This window comes from Desmodus rotundus, chromosome 12 (genome assembly GCF_022682495.2).
Source record: "Desmodus rotundus isolate HL8 chromosome 12, HLdesRot8A.1, whole genome shotgun sequence".
Classification (NCBI taxonomy): Eukaryota; Metazoa; Chordata; class Mammalia; order Chiroptera; family Phyllostomidae; genus Desmodus; species Desmodus rotundus.
In genome coordinates, this window is record NC_071398.1 from 31,139,139 (window position 1) to 31,155,841 (window position 16,703).

General features: G+C 53.4%; 1 protein-coding gene, 1 long non-coding RNA gene and 1 pseudogene across 9 annotated transcripts in view; 1 reads left to right on the top strand and 2 right to left on the bottom strand.

Moving 5' to 3' along the window:
• LOC112300696 (uncharacterized) overlaps positions 1-1,087 on the bottom strand; it is a 56,864-nt gene extending 55,777 nt beyond the window's left edge. For all 4 annotated transcript variants that reach the window (XR_008425653.2, XR_011650664.1, XR_011650665.1 and 1 more), the window contains exon 1: positions 953-1,087. This is a non-coding gene — a long non-coding RNA (uncharacterized lncRNA). The remainder of the gene's footprint in view (positions 1-952) is intronic.
• ZFPM1 (zinc finger protein, FOG family member 1) overlaps positions 1-2,898 on the top strand; it is a 76,368-nt gene extending 73,470 nt beyond the window's left edge. Inside the window, exon 10 of one of the 5 annotated variants that reach the window (XM_071219990.1) lies at positions 54-2,891. In XM_071219990.1, coding sequence (XP_071076091.1) covers positions 54-1,840 — 1,787 coding nt within the window. In that variant the 3' untranslated portion in view covers positions 1,841-2,891. Of the gene's footprint in view, positions 1-53 lie in introns of all 5 variants that reach the window. The other 4 variants (XM_053914653.2, XM_053914652.2, XM_053914654.2 and 1 more) reach the window with 4 other exon arrangements.
• A 7,413-nt stretch (positions 2,899-10,311) lies between these two features.
• Positions 10,312-10,412, bottom strand: LOC112300876 (U6 spliceosomal RNA; annotated as a pseudogene).
• Positions 10,413-16,703: the final 6,291 nt, after the last annotated feature.

The window sequence follows — 16,703 nt, forward strand, 5'->3', positions numbered from 1 at the left end:
TCCACCACCTATACCCAGTCCAGCTTTCCCTTCCCACCCTGCCCCCTCCTCAGGTCTGGCCCAGGCAGGTCCTGCTCCAGCCCTGAAGTGTGGCCCTTGGGGTCTTCCTGCAGACAGTTTGGCCAGCTTCCAGCAACACCCGGCCCTGCATGGCCCCCTGGCCTCCTCTGACCTGGGCCTGGGGTCCACCCCATCACCAGGACTGGATAGGAAAGCCCTGGCCGAAGCCACCAATGGAGAGGCCAGAGCGGCCCCCCAAAATGGGGGCAGCGGTGAGCCCCCAGGGGCGCCCAGGAGCATCAAGGTGGAGGCGGCCGAGGAGCCGGAGGTGGAGCCAGGGCCCCCAGCCCCTGCATCGCGGACACCCTCCCCGCCCAGCCCCGCGCCCGCCGGGGTAAAGGCTGAGCTGCCCAGCCCCACGCCCGGCTCCAGTCCGGGCCCCGGCGCACTGTTCCTGCCACAGTTCCCCGCCGCGCCCCCCGCCTCGGAGATTCTGGCGAAGATGTCAGAGCTGGTGCACAGCCGGCTGCAGGTGGGGGTGGGTGCGGGGGCGCCGGCAGGCCTACTCGCGGGGGCCCCTAAGGGCGCTACATGCTTCGAGTGCGACATCACCTTCAACAACGTCAGCAATTTCTACGTACACAAGCGCCTCTACTGCTCCGGCCGCCGCGCGCCCGACGACGCACCCCCAGCTCGCAGGCCCAAGGGTCCCCCCACCCCTGCTCGCGCGCCCCCTGCCCCGCCACCTGCCGAACCCGACGCGCCAAGCTCTTCGCCCGGACCCGGAGCGCGCGAGGACCAGGCGGGGGACGCAACCACGCCGGAGGCCGAGACGGGCGGCCGGGGCAGTGAGGGCAGCCTCAGCCCGAGCAGCGGGGCGGACGACGAAGACGACCCCCGTCGGACGCTGTGCGAAGCCTGCAACATCCGCTTCAGTCGCCACGAGACCTACACGGTGCACAAGCGCTACTACTGCGCTTCGCGCCACGACCCACCGCCACGCCGGCCGGCTCCCGCAGCACTCCTAGGAACCCCTGGGATCCCCGGCATCCCCGTGCCAGCACCGCCACCCGTGCGCACGCGCAGGCGCCGCAAGCTCTACGAGCTGCAGGCGGTCAGTCCCGCCCCCGCAGCTCCAGGCCCCGCCCCACCAGCGCTGTCTCCGGGTCCTGAGCCGCCAGTTCCGCTGTCGCCGCGTCCCGGAAGCGGAAACGGGCCGGATCAGTCCGAAGGTCCCATTGATCTGAGCAAAAAGCCGCGGCGCCAGACCTCTGCCGCTCCTTTGCCCGGCCCCAAGCCAGTGCTGCCGGCCCTGGCCGACTACCACGAATGCACGGCCTGCCGCGTGAGCTTCCATAGCCTAGAAGCCTACCTAGCGCACAAGAAGTTTTCATGCCCCGCTGCACCGTGCCGCCCGCGCGCCCCCGAGGATCCCGCGGTCGTGTGCCCCTACTGCCCCCCGAATGGCCTGGTTCGTGGGGATCTCGTCGAGCACTTGCGCCTGGCGCACGGCCTGCTGTTGGGCAAACCCCTGACCAGCCCCAGTGCGGAGACCCGGACGCCCTCGCCCGCCGCCCCCCGCGATGGCCTTAACGGCCAGGAGCCACCCACTGGCCCTCCTGACAGCAGTCCCCGGCCCGGCCCGCCCACGGCCCCACCAACCCCTCCTTCCCACTCGGACAAGGGCGTCCAGACCCCCAGCAAGGGGACGCCAGCCCCCCTGCCCAACGGCAACCACAGGTATTGCCGCTTGTGCAACATCAAGTTCAGCAGCCTGTCCACTTTCATTGCCCACAAGAAGTATTACTGTTCCTCGCACGCCGCCGAGCACGTAAAGTGACCGGAGGCCACACTACAGACGGAAGACCGCTTCACACACCCCGCTGCTCTCCAGGAGCCAGGACCTACCAGCCTAACGCTCATAAACACAGAATCACCCCCAGGAACCTGGCTGTTGGTGACTCTGGCTCCTAGAAAACGCACCAAGCACAGGCCTCAGCAGAGGAGGCTGCTGATGGCAGCGCCCACCTGGACCCTTGGCACTTAATAAAGAAGTTCAGTTTGATGCATAGAGTGGTGGAGCAGCCTAGTTCTCCTGCAGGGTGGGGGCACATGCTGGCCAGCATCTTGGGCAATCTGTGCACCAAGCACTTAGAGGCCACCGGTGCCACCTCCAGCATACACACAGGCCACTGCAGTCTGGAGTGACCAGGTCCCTGGCAAAGTCACATGATTAGTGGCCCTAAGAGCTGGACCGAGCCCCAGGTCAGTCTGATGCCACCACACACTGAGAACTGCTGCCTTGCCAGCTGTTCTGTACCCATTTGAGGCACAGGGGGAACAGGTACTGCCCTTCTAGGCCCACTGTTGCTGCCACCCAAATCCAACCAGAAGCTCTGGTTTGGCCACCAGATAACAAAACACAGCAGACAGTCTTCCCACCCCACTTGGTTCTGGGGCCTGGGTGACACCTGTCCAGTCATAAGCCACCAAGGTTCCGGGGATGGGAGCATCTTCGGAAGGATGAACCCCTGTTGTTGCCACAGCTGGCTGGAGAGGAAGGGCAGTTAACAGACACCAAGGAAGAAGGTGCACAAGGGACAGGGTACCAAGGCCCACAGTGGCCCTGGGTCTAGGGGGAGCAAATCCTGAAGTGGGTATAGCATGGCACCCATAGTGGCTGCAGTGGGGGTGAGGGACAGGAGCACGGCACGCCCAGTCTGCTCTACTGGTGCTGCGAGCGGTGCTCCTGCCATTTGGCAGCTGGGTAACTGAGCACCGTCCAGCCTGGTGTACCTGCTTGAAAACACACCATCAGCCTTTTCCAACTTTGTTTGAAGTAGCAAACAGTTTCACTCAGCAGCTCTGACCTTTGTCTGACTTGAGAGGTGCTTCCTGCCACCCACCTAGACTCAGTCTCCATGGCATCGTCCACAGGCAAGAACTTGCTCTGAGCTAGTCCTGAGTACCAGGGCTTGATCAGACAAGGTCACTTGGCCAAGGCCGCTGGGCAGTCAGGGTTCACACACCCTCAGGGAAGTGTTGGGAGAGTGTCCCATGGGAGCCAAGTTCCCTTTCTTGTAGATACCTGTCCTCTAAAAGACCAACCTGGCCTCTCCTGGAGTGTGTGTGGGGGGGGGGGGGGGAGTGCACAGACCCTCCTCCCTGCTCCTTATTCGCAATGTTCTGCATTAATTTGCCTGGAGAGTTCAGGAATCTCCGCCTCTGAGCCAGACCACTGAATGAAAGGCACTCTGAAGTCCTCACACTATTCTTTAAAAAAATTAAACCTAACAGTGAGTTCTACTGTGTATAAATTTTAAAATAATTTTTTTAAAGAAAGATGCTGACGAACATCAGGGATATGGCTTCTTATGAGGAACAGATGTTCAAAGGAGGGAAAATGCAACACAGACACAGATGAGGGAGACCAGCAACCATGTCCTCACCTCGCCTCAAGCCACACCCCATCCCCACACAAAGTGGCAAGTGAATCAAGAGGGCAAATGTGAGTGGAAGACAGTGCCGTACAGAAAAGAGCCTCAGTTCCCATGCCTGTAAATGTGCGCAGGGGTGCGCCCGATGGTCCTGTGGCCTCTTCTGAGAATTCAGTTCAGCAGGCAAAGCTGGCCCTGACCCCTGCCCCAGGCCTGAACTGCTGGCCCTGTCACCAGGGAGGTCCTGGGCCCTGTAGCCCACTGCCCTCACCCCCGCCTGGGGAGGGCCTCGTGGTGGCTTGGCTGGACTCTCCAGGGCAGCACCACACAACTGGTTAAGGGTCCTGGGTCCCCCCACTGCTCCCTACCTCCCAAGGTAGTGCCGAGCACCGTACTGCACCCAGCCGCAGTCCAGAGCCCATGTCTACCCCCTCCTTCCTCAGATCCAGGTTTCCCACACCTTACAGATTCCATCAGTGGACCATGCCTCCTCAAGGCCCCCACGCCACAACTCCACCCCTACACCAGAACCTGCCACACTCACTGCAGCCACTGCCCCAGCTACAGCCCCAGGATGGCACCCAGGCCTCCTTCCCACTTCTCTTCAGGAAACCTGATGCTTCTGTCTCCCAACCACCCCCTCATCCCATTAGCCTGCTGCTTCCCTAAATGAGGAGAGTTCACCGCTCACAAAGCCGACAACCCCCCACTCCCCGGCCTCCCCAGTATGCATATGGATTCCCACACCCCTAAATCTCTCTCTAGCCCAGCCACACCTCTTGTGAGCACCAGATCTGTCTGTGCACTGTGCTGGATGTCACCCTGATGTCCCTCATGGGCCCTGAATGTCCCAGACTGCACCCCAGCAACCTGCATCTTCTCCCTGCCTCTGTGCAGAAGTTGCCAACCACCCTGATAGGGCACCACACCTCACCAAACCTGCCTCTGCCACCACCATCTAGCTTCCAGGTCTGCGGCTTCACCTGGATTCTCTCTCTTTTTTTTAAGATTTTATTTATTTATTCCTAGAGAGGAGAAGGGAAGGAGAAAGAGAGGGAGAGAAACATTAATGTGTGGTTGCCCCCCAATGGAGACCCAGCCTGTGACCCAGGCATGTGCCCTGACTGGGAATTGAACGGGCAACCCTTTGATTCACAGGCTGGCCCTCACTCCATTGAGCCACACCAGCCAGGGCTGGATTCTCTCTTAATCTCCACTTTCAAACCTATCAGCCAGTCTGCTTGGCCCTACCTCTCAAGACTACTACTGCTGCTTTGCCTGTGTCCCCAGCCACACCAGATCCAATGGACTGGCCGCCAGCCCTGGCCACCACTGCTCTCCTCCCAGCTTTGACCAGGCCCAACTCAAGCCTTCAGGGGTTCCTGCCACACAGAGGGGGCCTCCAGGCCCTCTTCACCACACCACGCCCTGAGGTCCTGTTCACCCTGCCAGTACTTCAGTCTAGTCTGCTCCCCCCGAAAGGCTGCCTTTCTTGCCACACTGCTGTCAGTGTAAGGATCATCCCTGACCTGCCTTACTTAGCACCCTGTTTATTTCCCCCATAGCAGTGGCACTCTAGAAATCTGGGTTTTTTTGCCACCCCCTTGTCCCTCCCCAAGGGCGTCATCTGCCTTGACTACTGCCTGCTGGGCACCTGGCCTGGGGCCTCACTCACACCAGGGAGGGGCATGCAATCATTGAAGTCACAAAGGAGTGAAAGGACCAGCAGACAAATGAGCAAGTCTCCCTCCCCCACACCCTGGTGGCCCTTCTACAGCCCATCCCCAAAGCGAGCCCCTCCTGTCCACCCCTGGGCTTCTTCCTGGATCCCATCCTTCCACTATACCAATCGCACCTCCCTGGAGCCAACTCTGACCAGGGACATCATATAACAGCTCCTTGCACTCGTGGCCCCTGTTCAAGGCCACCGGTCAACCCTGTCTCCTCCTAACCGGGCCGTCCACCCGGAGTCCTGTGAGGGTACTAAATGATCAGCCCACTCCCAGGTCATTGCCATCCACAGCCCTGTGCACTCACACACACCCGCACACCCCTAGAGACAGCCTAGCTCTAGGAATCAAGGCAAGTGGACATTCCTGGTACCAGGGGTCAGCAGCAACTCATTTACATGGGCAAGCAGGCCAGGTTCCGGGAGCTTGCCCTATCACACTCCAGGCTCACCAAGCCTGTGGGCCCTTCATCCCCTGAGACAGAAGGAAAGGGGTGGGAGGGGGCAAAGAGGGATGGGAGATAGCCCATCACAACCAAGAATTAGCCTCAAGAGGACACAGAGATCGACCTCACAGTTTGGAAAATAGTCCATCTCCACAGGAGGGGAAGGAGCAGCAAAGATGACCAGTCAGTGAGGAAAGAGCCTGCACTGGAGTCGGCCTTGGGGCAAGGGAACTCAGAGACAGCAGGGGGGTCCCCAGGCAGAGTCCCAGCAGGTGCCAGGCCATAATCAAAATGCTTCCACAGTGCCCACGGTATGGCTTGTCCTCCTATCCCTGCTTTTTTTTTTTTTTTTAATGATTTTAGAGAGAGGAAGGGGGAGAGATTGAGACAGAGAGAAACATCAATTTGTTTCTCATCACTTATGCATTTATTGGTTTATTCTTGTATGTGCCCTAACCAGGGGATCGAACCCACAAACTTGGTGTATCAGAAATATGTTCTAACCAACTGAGCTCCCTGACCAGGGCCCTCCTGTCGTTGTTCTTATGGAATGGGCAGCAGGCTCAGAGAGGGTGCAACTTGCCACAGCCCCCACCCCCAACCGTGAGGACTACTGGGAGCACTGAAGCAAACTGCACACAGCCACCTGCACGTCTGCCACCTCCTGGCTGCAACCAGGATCCCCACTGCACCAGGGCCCCAGCCTGGCTCACAGACCTGCCCTCACCGGAGCTCTCAGTGGTGGCAGCTTAGAAGGGTTGGTCTGCACATCCTTCTGGCCTGGCCAAATCAGGCCTCTCTCCCTTCATCTACAGTTGCCTCACCACTGGGGACAACTTAGGAAAGAGGTGCTCGGGGATGCAGTTGGCCACAGTTCCCAAGAGCCCTGTTCTCCCATTAACATTACCTGAGCCAGTAGATAATCCACATTCCAGGGCCTCCCCCAGGGGCTGAAGCAGGTCAGGGCCTGAGAATCTGCATTTAATGAGCTTCCAGCAGATTCTTCTCTAACAAGTTTGAGAAATACCCGCATAAGAACAGCACAGACTGTTTGCATCTTTCTTAAGAGCCTAGCAGGTGCAGATATAGCTGTGCTGAGAGGGTCTTTGTCAGCTGGGGCAGGGATGAGTAGGAAGAAGGCTGGATCCATATCCCAGGCTCTTGCAACCTGGAGGAATGACGAGACCACTGCTTCCCCTTCACAGAGTATGTGGTTGACCACCCCAATGACCTGGACACTCTCCCTGATACCTTTCTGCCCTTCATCCATGACACAGATGAACCTTTGAGCCCCGGCCCTGCTAAGCCCGGACTACACCAGTGCCCAGAATAGCCAGGGGTGACAGTTCTAGCCCTAAACGTGGAGGGACACCCTGTGCAGAGTGCTTCCACTCTTCCCATCCCATATTACAAACTCGAAAAGAAACAACCAGAGTCCTCCCGGCCACAGCGCACCGCTCATGAGAGCTGGTCTGAGGAGCCACAGACCTGTTTCCACCCATTAATGCCCACAGGGGTCCCCAGCGGTGTTCAACCGTGGGTGTGTTCCTCACCAAGCACTGACCCAATGCTGAGGGGAAAATGCAAGTGCACCAAGGCACAGACGTAACTGTGGATTCAAATGCAGGGAGCAGGGATTTAAAAAGCTTTAAGGGATGGTGTGATTGACAGAATAACGGCCCCAAAGCTGTCCGTATCCTAAGCATGTATGAATATGTTTCCTTACACAGTAGAGAACGTATGAATATGTTTCCTTACATGAAACAGGGGAATTGAGGTTGCCAACCAGATGACCTCAAGACAGACAGACTCCAGAGGGACAAGCACAAGCAAGGCCCAGCAAGGCCCAGGCAGGCTGTCTGGTCAGGCAGAGGAGTGGGCCTCCCAGAGAGCCGGGTTCAGGTCTTTCCACCATCCCATACTTTCCACCAGCCGTGCTTTCAACCATCCATGGGTAGTGTGTGTATCTGAACCTGAAAGCCAGACTCAGTCCATTCCCCTAAGGGCTCCCTAAGGGAGAGCTAGTTGGAAGAAAGAAGATGTCTCAAGTCCTGCAGTAGACAGAATTCAGTCCTAGAGCCCCCTAGGGAGAGTGGCCTGAGCTCACCCTCCAGATCTTTGAGGCCCAAGGAAATGAGGTGTAACCAGAGCTGCACCCAACCCTCATCCAACTCAGCTCATAGTAAGAGGTAGCAGATCTGCAGAGGCTGGGCAGATGGCTAGGGGTGGGGAGGGGCTGAGAAGGAGAGAAACTCCCCAAGATACTGTGTGCTTGAACCCAGAGCCCAGCTGGAGACCTAGAGCTGCAGCTGCACCAAAGCAAGGCCATACCCACAGGGCCTTGCCGACCAGCTGGACACTCCAGCTGCTCAACAGAGGACTGGGTGGAAAGGAAAAGGACACACACACACCTCTATGTGCTTTCATATCAGCAGTTCTCAGAGTGTTTTTCAAGGACCCTAGGGAGCCCCAAGACCCTTGCAGAGGGTCTACAAGACCCTATTTTGATCCACATTTGCATGAATGGCGCAAAAGCTAAGGTAGATGTGACAAGGGGACCTTAACACAAATAAGGCAACAGCACCAGATTGTGGCAATAACCCTTCTCCACTCACACTTCAATTAAGAATGTCCTTGACGAAGCTGTAAAAATTATTAACTGTATTAAATCTCCACCATTGAGCACACTCTTTTGAATACCCCAGGAGGAACTGGGAAGTGCGGAGGGGCTGCCTGGAAGAACAGCAATAGGGGGTTGAGTTGCCACCTGAACTCCCTGATTTTCTCAGGGAACATCTTTTTCTGATTTGAAAAATGGATAATAAAAAGACTGTGACTATTCAGAATTGGATATTGGTCAGACCCGGCCTAGAAAATGACGAGTGAGCCTGTCCCTTTGAGGAAAATAGGTGATAGTATTTCTTGCCACTGTTAGCACTGGAACTTTCATGTGAAAATTAGAATTTGGGGAATCTTGTATCCATCGCTGTCTACTCAACAGCTTCTCAATAGTTAAAGATTTTTTCCTGCTGAGATTGGTGGCGATATTAATGAATGTGAATTTTTTTAATGTTGTAATACAAATGCCATCACTCTGGAGGTTCTGCATGAATCAATAAGCCAGTGTCTTCCACATGACGATGCAGGATGTCACAGAACCACAAATGGATCAGATTCACTCACCCAGAGAAAAAAGACACTAAAATGCAGGAAATGAGAATGACAGCTGAGTTCTCATCAAAAAATAATGGTATCCAGAAGACAGCAAAATAAAATTTTTAAAGGGCTAAAAGAAAAATAACACTGTCAACCCAGAAGTCTACATCCAGCAAGAAGTGCCCTTCAAGTGTAAGAGCGGAATGAGGGCAGACGTCACCTGCCCCCTCCTCCCAGCAAGAGACTGAGGCTCAAGGAGGTGAAACACCTGCATAAAAGCCACAGGAGCCTTCGGTCTTCGAAACGCTGGGATACCTGCTCCTAAGTTACTCACCTGGAGGAAAATAAATATTCCCGCCCCAAAAGGAATGCTGGTGCTAATGCAACAAGAGGCCTGTTGGTAGCAAAGGAACACCACGTAACCAGTCAGCAAATTGCTCTGTGAAGAGAAAACCAAACCATGTTTGCATAATTGCCTCAATCACTGGGTTGTGGGAGCCTTGAGGTGTTGACAGGCATCTGAGAAAACTGCTGGACTCCGGTGCCCAGTCAGGACACAGGAGGACAGAGGGGCCAGAACACAGGAGGGCAAAGGGCAATAGAGGGGCTGTCCTTGATCACTGATGGCTCACTGGGCACTCTGTGCCCCTGGGACAGGGGTGGCTGTGGAGGAATGTACAGGCAGAAGGCCTCAAGGACTGAGCCACAGAAAGGCTGTAGAAGGAGGAGCCGCCTAACTCTATTCTCTCAGCCCAGTGACAGGGCATCTGCTGGACAGTCACCAGCTCTGGGGGTTGAGTTGCTATCTGAACTCCCTGATTTTTTCAGGGAGCATGGGGATGCTGGAGGGAGTTGAGGCGGGACCAGAGGAAGTCAGCCCCAGGGAGAGGATCCTGCCTTCACCCTCTTCCAAATGCCTCTCCACTCAAGTCCCTGCCCCCTGGATGAGTATCCTAGGGCTGCCAGAGCAAACGACCACAGAGGGGGTTGGGGGTGCTTAAAACAACAGAAGGGTTCTCTCCCACTTCTGGGAGCCAGAAGTCAGAAATCAAGGTGTGGGCAGGGCCGTCCCTCCCCTGACACTCACTCTAGGGGAGTAGCCGCACCAGGCCTAGGCCTCTCAGCCTGATGCTGGTGGTGTCCGTCCAGCCTTGTAGGAGCATCATTCCACCCTCTGGATGGGTGTCTCTTCAAGTGGTATTGTCTTCTGCGTCCCTTTAAATGTCTTCCTTTTCCGTCATTTTTTGGGACACTTTTACTGGATTTAGGGTCTACCCTAACAAGGGAGGATTTCATTGTGATCCTCACCCTAGTTATATCTGCAAAGACCCTTATTCCAAATAAGGACGCATTCAGAACTCCAGAGGGATTTGGGGAAATACCTTTTTCTTTTTTTCTTTTTTTTATTTTTTTTTTCAAAGAACAGATTGGGGTTTTATTTATCTTTTTTAAATTTTTATTGTTATTCAATCACAGTTGTCTGCATTTTCTCCCCATCCCTCTGCCCCACCCCAGCCGAACCCACCTTCCTCCCCTGCCTCCAAAAAATATGGAACGCTTCACGAATTTGCATGTCGTCCTTGCGCAGGGCCATGCTAATCTCTGTCATTCCAATTTTAGTATATGTGCTGCCTAAGTGAGCACTTATTTTATTTTTTAAACAGATTTCATTTATTTATTTTGAGAGAAAAGGGAAGGGAGGGAGAAGAAGAGAGAGAGAAACATCAGTGTGTGGTTGCCTCTCATGTACCATCAACCGGAAACCTGGCCCACAACCCAGGCATGTACCCCGACTGGGAATCAAACTGGCGACCTTTGGTTCACAGGCCCACTCTCAATCCACTGAGCTATTCCAGCCGGGGCTGCCTTTTTCTTTTTTAAAAAAAGATTTTATTTATTTTTAAACAGAGGGGAAGGGAGGGAGAAAGAGGAAGAGAAACATCAATGTGTGGTTGCCTCTCGTGCACCGCTATGGGGACCTGGCCCACAACCTAGGCATGTGCCCTGACTGGGAATTGAACTGGTAACCCTTTGGTTCACAGGCTGGCACTCAGTCGACTGAACCACACCAGCCAGGGCCAGAACGTCTTTCAACCTGATACTCCTTAAGGTTCAGAGGGAGGAATAGTCTTCTGTGTTGACCAGGAATCTTCTGGAGTGTCAGAACTGCCACCTCCTTTGCCAATGGACAGTCTTCCGCCTGCCCTGATCCCAAGGCCTGTCCAGGCTGTGAGCAGGACAGTCACTTGGAGACCCTTCTGTCAACGACCTGCTAGAGTGCCTGCATGCTACACGCAGGCCCAGCTCTACAGTCCGGGGCATGGACATTGGCCAGCCCTCATCCCGGAGAACTGGACTATTATGGACACAGCCATGTTACAGTGGTAGGAACCCGGGAGCAGGCCCTAGACTTCCCACTGCACTGGTGGTTTCCAGACTGTGCTCCCAGGACCCATGAGGTCTATGGAGGCATGTTAGAAGCTGCTGGGGTTGAGGGAAGGCAGCTCCAGGTGACTCACCACTACACAGACAAGAATGGCTCTATTTAATCCATTTCCTACACAGGGCTTGGCATGGTTTCACTTAAGGAAAGTATTATGAGATGAAGACTGGACCAGACTGTTTGCTGGCTAATGTCAGGTGCAGAGGACAGCAGTCGCTACATTTCATGAGGCCCATTCATAAGCTGATGTTACCATGTCATCCTGGCTGCCCTTCAGCATGGGTCCCATCAAAGCTGAAGTGACCACAAGCAAATGACTGTAGGCTCTGATTCCCTTGTGTGTATCTGGGCATCCTGGCTTGAAAGGCAGCCATCTCCTCTGTAACAATGAAACATTGTAACCCACCCCACCTTCTTTTGACATTGTTTCTGTAAGTGCTGACTCTGACTGATATGTGGCTTATAGATGAACAGCATGTTTGTATAAGAATGCTAGCAATTAATTTCAAAAGATGCAGGCCCCGACCTTCAAGCATCCCAACTCCGGAAGATTTGCTGAACTTAATCCATGCATCCAGGTTTATGTGAAGCTGGGATGATGTGAATCCAGGATGGTGCACACCTGACCATCACTTGCCTGATCAGAATGGACTGTGCTCACCTGCACGTAGAGAACTTTGCAACCCCCTCCCTTGATCTCTTTGTTCTGTTCCCCTCTCCCTCCTTACTTAAAACCCCCCCTCTGCCTCCACTAAGAGGTAGAGATGGGCTTTGAGACATGAGTCCCCCATCTCCCAGATGGCTAGCAGTTACAAATAAACCACTTTCCTTTACATCAGCACCTGCCTCTTGAGTGTTGGCTTTCGTAACAGCAGGCAGCTGGACCTGTGTTCAGTTACACTTCTTAGCAGCAACCTTGGCATCAGCTGCATCCCATGCTCAGGGGGAGACTGAGCGCCCATTTCCTTCGCTAGCAAGTCCCTCCTTTAGAATTAACCTTTTGACATGTTGCTTCCCCATCTCCCAGTTCGGAGACAGAAAAATAGAGTACAATGGAGAGGGATAAACAGAAAGAGACACAAAGAAATGGAAAGAAATGGAGTTACACAGATAGCGAGAGAGGCAAAGAAAACTGGGAGTGATGACAGAAAGGATGCCTTATAATTAGAGCTGATAACAGCCATAACCTAGGGCTCTATTTATAGTCCCATCCCCCGGGGGAGAATAAGCCCCCACCCACATGGGACAAACTGGTAACCTCTTCCCCTTCCCACCTCGCATCTAATGGAATTCCCAGTCTGTGTGCAAATCTCTCAGGCACCACTGACTCCCTGTCTCTACAGATTTACCTGTTCCGGACATTTCACATAAATGGAATCACACCATCACAGCCTTTTGTGCCTGGCTACTCTCACTCAGCATATTATTTTTAAGGTTCATCCAGGCTGTAGCATGTGTTGGTGCTTCATTCCTTTTGATGGCCAAATAATATTCCATTGTATAGATAGAACATGTTTTGATCATTCAGTGCGGACACTTAGATTGTTTTCTCTCTTTAACTGTTATGAATAATGCTGCTATGATTACCCATGCACAGGTGTTTCTGCGGAATGTCTGGGTCATGTGAACACCCTATGTTTAACCTCTCGAGGAACCACCAGGCTGTTTCCCACAGTGGCTGCTCCATGTTCCATCCCCACCAGCCTCGTATCAGGGTCAGATCGCTCCACATCCTCACCAGCCCTTGTTACTGTCCAACTTTTTCTTCCTGCTGTCCTATGGGGATGAGGTCTCTCTGTGGTTTTGATCTGTGTTTCCTCAGTGGCTAGTAATGTTGAGCATCTTTTCATGTACCTGTTGACCATTTGTATGTCTTTGAAGAAAAGTCCTTTCAGATCCTTCGCCCATCCCTAAAACACTGATGTTCATTTTAAAGTGAAAAAGCAGAAACTGATGATCATTCAAGTCTAAAAATTATAAGAATGGGCTCTGGCTTCAGACACCCCAGCTCAATCCAACCTTGGCCCTTCCTGGCCACTCAGCTTTGGGCAGGTCACCTCCAGGGCCCTCAGTGTCCTCACCAGTCCAATGAGTAATGAAGGAGTGACCTTGTTGCACATCTGTGGGCAGATGAGAAGTCAGGCGCCTAAAGCCAGGACGTGGAGACCTTTTGGCACGGAGCTGAGGCAAGGATGAATACCCTTTTCCTGAAGGGGACAGGAGCAGAGCTGCGGGCATGTTTGTTCTGAAAGAACAGATTCTGGGTGGGCTCAATTCTGGCTGTGGGAAGATACCACAGCCACACCGATGGATGACCTTGGTGGAGCCCCCATAGCGCAGGATGTACATCCCTGCTCTACCCGTGACGGTGGAACAATTTAACTGCTTGGCCTCTCCTCCTCATCAGTAAAATGGGAGTGTCCTGCTGACCCCACAGGCATCGCCACCAAGATTTCATCCTTTAATATCAATGATAGACACGTCATTATCATCAAAGCCCGCTCCCCCAGGAGAGCATCCCATTCATCCCCTGGGAGTCATAAAGGGCTTCCAACCCCCTAGCCCCAACCCTGGCAGGTTGGGACCAGAGTCATGTGGTGGTACCACCCCGGCTCTTCCTGACCCATGGTCTGGGCTCCTTGCTCTCATGTGGTATTGAGGCAGGACAGTAAAAAGCTAAGAAAATTCCTTGGCAAGTGGAATGGGGAAACTGAGAAAAGACCATTAAACAAGGCCAAACAATTGACCAATTTATAGCCAGCTAGTGAATTGTAAGACTTTATCTTCCGTAACCAAGGACCCTTGAGAACGTATGATTTATACCTTGCCTCCCTAACCACCTTAAATCACCCTGGTCAGGGAAATAGGTAACAGAGACCCAGTTAGTGCTGTCTATGCCATCCAAGCCCAAGGACGGATGAAGTCAGGGGAACAAATAGCGAAAAACCTGATTAGAGCCAGACAAACCCAAGATAAAAAAAGTAAAGCAGTGAAGCTGACCAGAGAATGATCCCAAACTCCCCTACGCACTCATTTTGATGAATCATCGTATTGAAGGACACACCTGGGAAACGGGCAGATATTCTGTTGAGATCTTCCCCTGAGACCACCCCTTAGGATTCCCACCAGACAGAAAAGCCCTTGTGACCAAGGGTGCCTGCCCAGCCAGGGCTCTCTCCGGAGCACGCCCACACCTTTCTTCCCCTCTGGCATGCATCTTTACTTTTCTCTCCTAGGGAAGAGTGAGCAGGGCCAGCTCATGCTCTGCTGACCCCCTGAACCTATCTCCAAGGCCCCCTTTTCTTTGACTCTCCAGTGAGCTAAAAGCAGTCCCACCTTGGCAAACTTCTTTCCTACATTTCTTGAGACCCAGAGCAGAGCACCTCCCAGGCTCCCTCCTGTCCTAGGCCCTTCCTGGTTTCACTGTCCCCAGCTTTGATAAACGTCCTCTCAAAATCACCCGGTCACGCATTGTGAAACCCTTTCTGCATGAAGTCAAGAACACACACGCTACAGGCCGGTCCAAGACAGACCTGCTCCAGGTCCGGTCCTTTTCTGGTGACAGTGTCAGCCTGGAACCTAGGAGCCCTCCTTGATTGCACCTCGAGCTCCGGGCAGGACTGCTTATTGATTGACTTCTCAGTGGCCCAGACTGAAGCATCGCTGCCCCACCTTAGACTGCCCTCTCCAACCTAGCTGGACCAACAGCTTGGGCAACCATTCCCTCCCAGAGCCTCTGGCCCAGCACATGGCTGGTCTGTCCAAGGGGATCAGTGGTGGGATCCAAGCTGAAGTCTGGAAAGGGCACACCCCCAGAGCAGGGTCCTCAGACTGTGGAAATTTACAAGCCAGAAAACTGCCAACGATCACCATAGGGGTCAAGTGGATCTAATCTTTCCTGGGTTTGTTTTTTTTTTCCAGATACTGACGTTAATTTTTTTAACCATTATTTTATCATCTCAGCATTTCATGAAAACACATTTCAGCATCAAAAATGTTAGAACGACATACTCTCAGAACAAAAGACAGGCTTTTGCATGAAATAAATTTGATTTCTTGAAACCCCTGACTTTTATTTTTCTCACTTCACTGCAGACCAATAGAAATATTGCCACAGAAGCACAGCTTAATGGATCAGGGTTTAGGAAGCTCTGTGCCCAGCCCAGCCCTTCCTTGCCCCACTTTGTTTTACAGAAGAGGAGACAGAGGGTCCAGGAGGTTAAACACCCCCTCAGCAGCAGCATGCTGGCCGCACCACCTCCGTGCTCTAACTCTGCCGCAAGTCCTAATCCAGCTGCCCTTGGCCAGACTCCATGCAAAACTCACATGGCAAAAAGGAGAGGGAGCTTGGGTTTCAACATAGGAAGAACTAGAGCAGAATGAAATTAGTCCATTTCTGAGTCTAAAAATAGGTCCTCTATCAGAATCAATTTCACAAGCGGAGTCATCAGGCTGTCTTATTTTAACTGTAATGCCTAGAATACTCTGATTTTTTTTTTAAATACTCAGTCCAAGAAATATAAAAGTGGGCCCTGGCCTGTGCGGCTTACTTAGTTGGATGTCATCCCATGGACCAAAAGGTCACAGGTTCCATTCCCCTTCAAGTCACATACCCAGGTTGCAGGTTCAGCTCCCGGTTGGGGCATGTACAAGAAGGTAACCAAGTCGATGTTTCTCTCTCTCCCTCCCTCTCTCTTTGAAAGCAATGAAAAACGTCCTCAGGTGAGGATTAAAAAGAAGAGAGAAAAAGAAATAAAAAAGTGGCAGGTCATTTCCAATCTGTGTCAGATTGTCTGTAATTTAGCTTTCAGGCAAATCCTCATTTAAACAGCAATAAGAACTTCTGGAATCAGTCTAATACCTGGGGAAGGATAGAGGTGTTTTGGACTGTCCTCCAGCTGAGGCACCCCACGGAGGTGGAGGAGGCTTCAATCAAGACTTGGGGTGCGACCGAGCAGCCTGAACCCGCCTCCCTCTGGACAGTCTTCTCCCAGGTCTGCAGCCTGCTCTAGGGCCCCTGATGGGAACCCCCATCAGAGAAGACAAAGGAGTCTCTCCCTCACTGAGCCCTGACTATCCCCTCCCTCCTCCCAAAATACTCGCTGCACGTCTGCTCCTCGTCCATAGGCGACCTTCTGGAATACCTCCCACGCCTTCCCACTCCTTCAAGGTCAGGTCAAATGTGGAATGTTGTGGGAGAGGGTGTCCCCCACCCCAACCCGAACTCTACTCAAATAAAAGGAACTTCCTGTGTTTCTCTGTCTCCCATGCCCCAGCACCATGCATGCCTCAGGGGTGTCGACTCTCCCTTATTCCCTCTACACCACAGGGTCTGTCACCCACTGAAGTCCACTCTGCCTCCAAAGGGGCCAACACATAAGCATAGCCAGCTCTGGTGGACCCAGAGAAGTCCAGGGCCCTGACCTGCCTGAGCAAGACATATATCACCCAGGGACAGGGATGCCCAGGGTGACTCCAACCCCAGGCCCCAG